Below are 10,077 nucleotides of genomic sequence, written 5' to 3'. Positions count from 1 at the left end.
ACCCCCAGCACCAAGCACAGTTTGGATGAACAGATGGATTGACGAGTGAATGAATGAATGAATGAATGCTTTCCCTGCCACCTTAATGCCTTCAAATCATTTAGCTGTCCAGCTACAAGCCTCCTCTGGCCCGGGAGCATCAACTCTGGAAGCAAGACGATATGGCCTGGGTTCAAACTGTGACTTATTCACTTAACAGCTGAGTTCAGATAAATCGCTTAACCCCTCTCAGCTCCATTTTTCACATTAATCCCCACCTGGTAGAGAGGTTGTGAGGATCCAACCAGATAGGAAAAATGCCCAGAGCGAAATAGGCGCTTTTTTGCAGCTTTCCTTCTCTACTTTCTTTTACAATCGCGCCCTCCCAAGACTGATCATCCCTGCCCTTCTCGCCAAGCACCTCAGTACCTCCCTCGCACCCGAGCCCGGAGGCACTTTCAGGTTGCTGGGCCCTCGCGCACGCATTTCCTCTCTCTAAAACAGCGGCGGGGGGGGGGAACCTTCCCCGCGTCGGGTCGCGTGGTCCGCAGAGCGGGCGTCAGCGGCGGCGTCTGCGCGTTCGCGCACGCCTGCGCAGAAGGGCCCGGGAACGGGTGGGGGGTGAAGAAGGGGCCGGCCTTCGAGCGACAGCGACGCAAGATGGCAGCCACCACGGGCTCGGGTGAGCGGGGGCGCCGGGCCCGACCGGCTGAGGGAGCGCGGGCTCGAGCCGGGGGTCGGGGGCTCTCAAAGGCCATTGCAGCGTGACCAGGGCCTCTGCACTGAATCTGCCCGCCGGGCTTTGCGGCGGCGACCCGGCCGGCCTGAGTGGGGAGGAGGAGCAGGCGGCGGCCGGAAGCACGGGCGGGGGCCTGAGGGGCCTGTGGGCGGCGCGGCGAGGCCCTGAAGCTCCCCCGGGCGGTGTGCAGCCCCCACTGAGAGGAAGGACCGGGCCCCGCGGGGCTGCTGAGCGGCCGGAGCGGGCGAATGACGAGCCCAGAGGCACTTCTAAGGAGCTTGAGGCTGGTGCTCTTTGGGGGCGATCGAGGGGTTCTCTAGAGGAGGAGGAGGCGGCTCCCCAAAGCGGATGGAAGTCCTTCACTGGGTGCCGTGGGTCCGGGTGAGGGGGGAGCCTTGGGATGTCCGTTTGGCTGGGACTTCAAAGAAGCCGGTCAGGATGGATGGGCGGAGGAAACGGGATCCTGAGGGATGACTGAAAGGAGCCCCCATTGGCTATGGGGACGGCTCCGGCGTTAGTTTGGGGATGGGGTTAGCTGAGGAAATGTCTGTTTTAAATAGAGAAGGGGAGCCTTGGGCTGGCTGCTCCTGGGAGGATTAAGGGCGTCTCCACACGATAAGCGAGAGGAGGGAAAAGGATCTCTCAGCCGAGGGTGCTTGTTGGTGCGGCCGATAGTGAAATGACTCCGTCATTGCCAGCCCGTTTGAGGACACAGATGTTAGCTTGTAGGAGGCAGGCTCCAATGGGGCACTAGCTGGGCACTTGTGATATTGGGTGAAAAGTAGGTGAATCGGGAGCCCCGGAGATGTCTGGCTGGGTTGCGGTGGGGGGGGGGGGAGGTCAACTGAGGGAAGCCCCATGCAGTGTGTACCCACTGCCAGGTTTCAGAGATGTATCTTTTAGAGAAAAAGAATCTTCTTTAATTGGGTGAGGGAAGCATCCCCTAGAAATGTCTGTTTTATGGAGACTGGCACTTCTTTCCACAGTGGGGACAGATGTATGGGTTCAGGTCAGAAATTTCTGGTAGACAGAATGGGCATGGGGAGAGGAACAAATGAGATGGGAATTCCTGGGTGGCCGCCTGGGGAACGAAGGCCGAGTAAACCTCCACTTTGGGGAAGCGGAGTTCTTCCATTCCCTGGTATGTTAAGAGAAGCAGCATATGTTTTGAGACTGGATTCCCTTCTCTAGACGCCGAAGGTGGGCCCAAGGAAGGTGAAATCCTGAAAGGCCTGTTTCAGACTTACCGTCCCACAGTTGGACGTCAGGGGATGGACTCAGACTGGCCTTCCTGAGGACGAGGGGTGAGGATTGGCTGGCAGAGGTCCCAGAGAGGCCGATGGAACAAGAGTCAGATTCTGGAAGTGCAGGATTTGGGGGTGACAGTGTCCCCTTTTCGTGGAGAAAGCTGTACCTGAAGTGCCTGCCAGTGAAGTTGGCCAAGGAGATCCTCCCAGATGATGGGTGAACTCTGATGGGTGAGCTCTGATGGAGGAAATAACAGGGCCACTAGCCTGGGTACTGAAAGCCTTTGGCTCTTTCAGGCCATACAGCAGCAGTACTGTCAGGAGAAGGTCGATGACCTAAAATGAACAGGATGAGGGGAATCCATCTTTCCAGGGTGATGTTCCTTTAGTAACCCAAGGAGTCATCCTTGTCTGATTGTTGGGTGGGAGTAGAAGGAAATGGATGTAGGGGATCTGACTAAAGTGTCCCACCAAAAGTTGCCACTTACACTTAAAGCAGCGGGGTCTTCCTGGAGGATAGAGGAGACCGTACAATCTTTGTAGATTTTGGTTTCAGTTGGAACAGTGCTGATTCAATTCATTTACCAAGATACTGTCATAGACACTGTTGAAAGAGAGAGGCTGAGTCCAGCTAGACTCCTGTGGTAAACTTTTCACCAGAATAACACCCCTGCCAGGTTGCTATGAACTGGGGGGGAAAGGGGTACCTCTATCAGTCAGCGTTGTAGTGGTATTGCATCTCGGCCCTGTTGTCAGCCACTTGAGATTGGCTACCCACAGTTTGGTTTAACAGCTACTTAATTCTAACTTCTTGAGGCCCTGCCAATTGAAGAGTGCTTCGTAAATGCAATGCTGGTCAGATAAAGCACTGTCAGCTGCTGTCTAGTGGAATACAGGAGCACTTGGCATGATTTAGATAACATGAACGGGCTTCGAGGTGCCTTACAGTGGGTTTCCCAAAACTCCTTTATCTGTTTATTCAACAAGCCTGCTGTGTCCCGTTGTGAATAGCGAACAAGATGGGCATAGCCCCTGTCCTTGAGGAGCTTCTGTTCTAGTCAGGGAGGAGGCCATAAGGAGCAAATAATAAAGACCATTTCAGACAGCAGTTAAGTACCAGGAAGGAGATTTACGATGTGATAAAGGGTGTCTGGAGTGGTGGTCAGGGAAGACTTCTCTGGGAGAGGGCACTCAAACTGAGACAAATGATGGGAGGAGCCAGTCCTACTTCATGTGTCACAAGCAGGACAGGGAGGAGACAGTGAGTGCAAAGGCACTGTGACAGGACCAAGCTTGGCATGTTGAAAGAAGAAAATAAAGGCCTCACCGTGCAAGGGCCTTACTAAGGATGGTGAGTTGTAGAGATGTGGCTTTGGGATTTTATTCATTGTAAAGGGAAACCACTGAACAAGTGCCTGGTATGAAGCAGGCATTCAGTAAATATTTGTTGAGTGAATGAATGAATGAATGAATGAGTCAAGGGTCTGAAAAACTGGGGAATGACAAGATCTGGCCTGTGCCCCTAGGCAGTGAAAGGAGTGCAGAGTGCTAAGAGTGGAAGCAGAAAGATCTTAATTGGGTCAAACTAAAATGAATGTACTAGCCTCTTTGCTTTCTGATCCTGAGAAGTCTCTTTGAGGTGTGGTCAGGGGCCCTGAGGCCTTCCTTAGTCAGGTTTAGAACAGGCCCCTTGATTAATCTGCTGCTGGTTGCCAGGAAACAGCTGTGAAGCCTTTGAGTTCCTGTAAGGGATGAACTTAGTTTTTTATGGTCACTGCTTTCACACTTGGCTACAGCACCTTCCCACCTCCCTTGGCTCTGCAGGGTGTTATTTCTGCGTCGATCCTAGAGGGTGGAATTGTGGATAGCTTACAAGAATCCCTCCAGATGCCTGCACTGTGACTGGTGCCTTGTCCAGGATTGCAGGACCTTATATACAGTGGCTCTTGGCTGCCAGGAACTTCTCACCCAGCATCCCACAGGCTTCCATGACAGATAACCAGAAACTGGGTGCCAGAGGGTAAGCCCTGGCTGGGCATGACTTTAAATTTGCATACATTGGCATGGCCTCATACACACACAGCTTATGAAAATTTAATCATATGGGCAATGGAGGTTAAGTAATCTTCCATTCCATTCAAGGGTGTTCCCCAGAGAGAGGTGGAGATGGGAGATGAGAACCTGTAGGCTCCTTAGTTGGTCTCATTCCCAAGTGTCTCACTGTGTGAGCATCTTGTTGTGCCTGTTGTAGCTAAGTGCCTTTTGTACAGCGTGAGCCTTGCATTCAAGAGAACTGCTTCATATAGTGCTCAGCCAAAGAAACAGCAATCTGCTCTGGTGGTGGAGGGGGAAACGCTTTGCTGAGCCAGTACAACCTATTGCTCTCCGTAGGGATTGTCAAGGTTAATTTTAATGATCGTGATTTTCCCCTTCACAGTAACTTTAAAACCACCTTTCCCTCCCCCCACACACACCACATTCTCTTTCTCACTTCCTCTCTCTTTCACCTGAATGTTGCTCTACAGTAATTTGATAAAAGTGGAATACAAAAATGTAAGGTGAGGAATCCTCTGTTTACTTCTGAAAAGCCCCAGTGAAGTACAGAGCAGCAGCACATTGGTGAAGTAACTATTTTAACACTATTACTTTTATATTGTGTATAGTACTTTAGAGTTTACCAGGCACTTTGATTTACCTGCTGTGTCATCTCATCCAACTCTCCACAACCCAGTGAGCTAACCAAGAGAAGTATTCGCCCCACAGTATTACTGAGGGAGATTGGTAGCTGGCTGAGGAGTGATTACACTCGAACTAGAGCCCAGGAGTTTTGACTTTATTTCCCTCCCCAGCCTGCTCTAGTACCTTAGGAAGGAGATGGAAAGGCATGGGTTTGGGCCTATGCTCTTCCTAGGTCTTGGGGTGGTCAGGCTTGGTGAAAGAAACAGTTTTAATGAGAAACATCTGCCACCTGTAGCAGGAACCCTTTTTATACCATCCCTGGCCCCTTTTTATTCCATTCTTAGTAATGTGAAGTCCATTTCTTTTTTTTCTTTTTTTAATCCTCACCCAAGAATATTTTTTCGTTGCTTTTAGATAGAGTGGAAGGGTTGGGGGGAGAGAAAGAGAAAGAAACATCGATTGGTTGCCTCCTGCATTCTCCCTGACGGGCCGGGGAACAAACCTGCAACCCAGGTACCCAGGTACGTGCCCTTGACTGGGAATTGAACCCATGACCTTTCCGTGCGCGGGCCAACACTCTAACCACTAACCCACACCAGCCAGGGCTAGTCCATTTCTAAGGAAGCTCTTGCTTATACATTATACTCAATAACTTACACTCACTCATTGGGCTTGGGACTCCCCTCATATCGTGTACAAAGTAGGTCCTCGTCTTCATTTACATGCAAGCCCTTCAGACTTTAAACTGCATTTCTAAGGCTTACTATGTGCTAAATACTGTATTAAATACATAATCTCGTTTCTCAGAGAAACTCTTTGAAGTAGGTAACTATTGTGAAAGTGAGGAAACTGAGGCTCAGAACCACTGACTTGCAGAGCCAGGGTACAGAACCAGGACATTTCTGTTCTAGGACACAAGCTCTTGGCTATATTATTCTTCCAGCCCCCTCTGCCAGTTCTTCAGCTAATCATCTCAAGTTCCTTCAGCTATTGGCAGGCCTATTGACATTTCTGCCTTGGCTGATTAGTTCTTTCATGGATAGGTAGTAGTGACTGTCAAGGAGGATTCTTTACTCATCCTCACATTCTCCCCATCACAAGTCCAGTAGGTGTAACCACACTACAGGTGCCAAATTCTCCTCTTCTCCATCTCCATTATTGTCATTCTTGTCCAACCAGAACCATCTTTCTCTTGCCTAGAAGACTGCAAAAGCTTCCTGCTTCCAGTCTTGCCCTTTTCCAGTACATTCTTAGAAAAGGCAGAGTTATCCATAGAGGAGACATGAAACAGAAACTGCCACTCCCCTGCAGAAAGCTCTTCCCACCGCACTTAGAATAAAATCAGTCTTTTCTCCATGGCCCACAAGGCCTTCTTGGCCTTGCCCTTGCCTGCTCCCTGACCTCACGTGATAGTACATACACCTCTGGTTTGTTCTTCTCCTTTTGGGAATTAATGCTCTGCTCCAGACCTTCACATGACGGACTCCTCCTTGTTCTTCAGGTCTCAGCTCTCCAGAAAGGCCGTCTCTGACCACTCCATTCAGTAGTCTTCTCAGTTACTGTCACACCTCTGTTCTGTTTTCTTCCAAAGTGCTTAACTTCATCTGAAGTTTCTTTTTTTTTCTTGAATATTTTCTGTGCCTTTCCACTAGGGCAAGATTTTGCCCTGTTCTCCACCATGTCCCTGGCACTCAGCATAGTCCCTGACGTAGAGTAAGTGCTTCATAAATGTTGAGGTTACAGTGAATTAATCCAGGCCTTACCTTGATATAGCCAAATGTATAAACTTGACACTTGAAGAAACAACGCGCCTGATAGGGCAGAAGCAAAAGTGGCAGTTCAGCCTTTCAAAAAGGAAAGCTCTTGTCCTGGTTAGTTGGTGTTTATAAAGGTACTTGAGCATAGAATTAATTCTGTCCTCTCCTTCCCTTTCTGTCCTGACACACTGCCCACATCTTATTCTTTGTCTCCACCCTGTCAGAGAAAATCTAATCTTTGGCCTTGGTCTCCCTAGCAGCAAAAAAAAACAGAGTTTTGCCTTTTGCCACCAGCTGTTTGTTGTCACATTGTCTGGACTGTAAAGAATGATTGCCACTGTTTCTTCCCCTTAGATTAGTGGTTCTCAAACTAGTGTGCATCAGAATCACCTGGAGAGTTTATCAGATTGCTGAGCCCCACCCTCCAAGTTTCAGATTCAACAGTTCTGTGGTGTAGAATAAGTCCTCTGATGCTCAGCCTGAAAATGTTCGTTTCTAGCAAGTTCCCAGGTGATACTGTAGAGAAAGAGAGAAAAAATATGCTCCTGGGCAAGCACTAACTAGGCAGACTGCACTTGACAGTTGCTCAGAAATAAAGGTTAACTTCCCTAAGTTGTCTAGTTTTCAGGAACATCGAATCCAGGTACATCACCTTCCAGGCCTCCTTATTTTCCAACCAGACTCCTAGCTCTATGCACTGTTTTCCCTGAATAGGCAAACAACCCAGTTTTAATTAGCAGCTTTCTTTTCAAGAGAAACATGTGAGGCTCTGCCATTTTTAATCAAGACCCAGGCCAGGCCAGGGTTTTCCTGATTGGCATGCTGTTATAGCTGCTGTTTTGTGGTCATGATTTTCCCAAAAGATGTTTCAGAATCCTTTTTGTACCAGAAATATTTTATTATATTGCTGTGTTTGAAATTACTGCATTAAATGTTTTACTATGACATGGTGTAAAACCCTATCAAATATTCATGCTTTTTCAACTTAGTTGTCATATTTTCTTTGTAATATCCTGCAGCTGCTGACTTTTCAGTTTATATTTAGCCAAGAGAATAATTGGATGACTTTTGATACTGACAAAGATCCAGGAAAAATTCTTCTGGAAAGAATTCTGAAGTAACAGGAACAAATGTTTTCTTTTTTTTTTTTTAATCTTTGGATTGCTGTGATATTTTAGCACCTTGGTGAAGTTATCTTAACATTTTCATGGTTAACTTTTTAATAGTTATAGTCTATTAAGATTGACGACAATCCATTTTTACATCCTCTGTATTGTCACTTGAAGCTGTTTCTCCAGCTGCCTGTTAGGAGTCAGGTTCACACATTAATGTTAGAAATCTTAAAGTTTAGGTTGATTCAATGGGTTAAAGTGCAGTAGGAAGAAAAATAGGTTACAGTATTCTTGAGGTTTTTTATCTTATATGCTTCTAGGGTTTTTTTTGCATATGTGGATTTAATTTTTTAATATAGTGACCGAAATCTTTTGTTAAAATTAATTATTATAGTTTTGAGCTTCTACTCTCCATTTAGGATGGGATGAAGTCTTCACTTGTGACTGATACACTCACAAGGTCTTCAGGATCTCTGAACACCAATATTTGGATTTATGTCTCTGGAGTACCCCTGAAAGTTCTAGAACTAGGATGTGATCGGCCATTTGGAGTAAAATGCTCTTGCTTTGTAGAAATAATTGATGTGTTACCTTTATATGCAGTTTATAAATGGTTTGAAATATCAGTAGCATACTAGCATATGTATTTTATTTTATAGTGAAGAATCTTTTGTTTTATGATTTGTTTCCCTAAAAGTCTCGCTCACACTTCATTAAAAAATAAAGCCGAAAACTAAAAATGTTAAAAGAAAGCTAGTTGTCAAGTAATAGTTAATCTCAAAATAGAAAACAGTATCAGACAATAAAAAAGGAAGAAAAGAAAATTTAAAGAAAAGAGTACAGCACATTGTGTGAGGGTAAAGGTATATGGGGGAGGGGAACCTCTGCAGAATGCCTGGCTTCTAACTTAAGATTTGTTTCTTCTTGAGATCTCTATATTCACAATTTAATGGGTAACTTTTCTTGGGCTATTTAAAATCCATACTAAGCCCCTCTGATAATCTTTATAATGTTAGACTTCCTTTTAATAGTACTATGATTGTTTCCCTGTTGTTTTTTCCAGAAATAAGCCAGAGTTAGAATTTTGTGACATTGAGCATCATTCATTCTGAAATAATATCGCTAGCTAACACTCAGCATCTGAGTGCATACTCTGAGCAAAACACTCTTCAAGGTATTGGAAAATCAGCAGTAAACAAAACAGATGAAGTTTTACCCTCAAAGAGTTTATGTTCAGATGGGAAAGACAGAGAGACAATAAACTAATGTCAAGTGGTTATGAATGCTGTGAAGAAAAATAAAGCAAGATAAGGGAATGGGAAGTTAGATCTTAATGAGGATTAAGGGAGCCAGCAACCTATTTACTGCTCTGGGACAGAATTCTAGGGTAAGAGAACAGCAAATGCAAAGGAAGAAAGTCAATTTGCTCATTCATAAAAGTTGAGTGGTATGGCTGAAGGACGGTGAGGAGCGAGGGAAAGGGTGGCAGGAAATGATGTGAGAGAAGCAGGTGCATCTCTGTGGTCGAGGTAAGGAGTTTGGACGTATGCTGGTTGCAAGGGTAGGTGGGGAGGGTGCTTTGAGTAGGGGAATGATGGATCTAACTTACCTTTAAAAGGTCACTGTGGACAGTAGGTAGAGACCCAGTAGACTAAGAAACCAGGTAAGAAGCTGAGGTGGCATGGATTACAGTGATCACTGGGGAGATGGTGAAAATGATGATAGTTGGGATATATTTGGAAATAGGTTAGGTATGGGATGTAAAGGAAAGATTTCTTATTATGACTCCAAGATGTTTGGCAAGAGCAAACTAGTTAATGTGCCATATACTGAGATTGAGGAGTGGGTAGTTTTTGGCGTAGATTGAGGAGTGTTGTAAGGGACTTCTGTTTGGAAATGTTTTAAGTTGGAGAGGCCTATTAAGCATCTAAATGGAGATGTCTAGCTGGCAGTTAGTTGAAAATATAAACTGAAGAGTCATTAGTTTCCTTGGTCTAGGTGAAATCACTTGGGTAGTAAGAGTAGACAGAGGAGCAGAGGTTGGTGGGCTGTGCCCTGAAGCCCAGCAGCCAGTGTTTGGAGGACAGGGAAGAAGAGCACCCGAGGCTAAGGGAAAAAAGAGTTAAAGGAGGGGATAATTGGTTGCTGCTGAGAGCTCCAGGAACTTGGGGTGGGGACTGAGAATTGACCTCAGAATTTGGCTGGAGGGTGCTGCTTGGTGCCCCTGACAAGAGCAGCTTTAGTGACTACATGGAAAAAAGCTTGATTGGAGTAGGTGCAAGAAAGTTTGCAGACAAGGAGTCTAGGCAGCCCTTTTGAGGTTTTTTGCTAAGAAAGAACAAAGATATGAGATAGTAGCTAAAAGGGGATGTGGGGTCATTGCGTGTTTTTTTTTAATCTTATGATAAATAATACAGTGCTGATAAAGGCAATTCAGGTATTACAGAAGGTGTTTTACAGGTTTTACTTCATTCATTTCTTCATCCTGCCACCTATAGAGGCAGGGAGTATTTTGAGATCCCTGTTTTGCTGAGGCTCAAGGTAACTTGCAGTCACACAGCTAG

General features: G+C 46.1%; 1 protein-coding gene across 2 annotated transcripts in view; it reads left to right on the top strand.

Annotated features, from left to right (window-relative positions):
* The first annotated feature begins 604 nt into the window (after positions 1-604).
* UBE2V1 (ubiquitin conjugating enzyme E2 V1) overlaps positions 605-10,077 on the top strand; it is a 28,812-nt gene continuing 19,339 nt past the window's right edge. For both annotated transcript variants that reach the window (XM_016217402.2, XM_016217401.2), the window contains exon 1: positions 605-661. In XM_016217402.2, the coding sequence (XP_016072888.1) occupies positions 640-661 (22 nt within the window). In that variant the 5' untranslated portion in view covers positions 605-639. The remainder of the gene's footprint in view (positions 662-10,077) is intronic.

Source organism: Miniopterus natalensis, chromosome 7 (genome assembly GCF_054644295.1).
Source record: "Miniopterus natalensis isolate mMinNat1 chromosome 7, mMinNat1.hap1, whole genome shotgun sequence".
Classification (NCBI taxonomy): Eukaryota; Metazoa; Chordata; class Mammalia; order Chiroptera; family Miniopteridae; genus Miniopterus; species Miniopterus natalensis.
The sequence above is the reverse complement of the archived record's forward strand: the minus strand, read 5'-3'. Positions and strand labels throughout refer to the sequence as shown.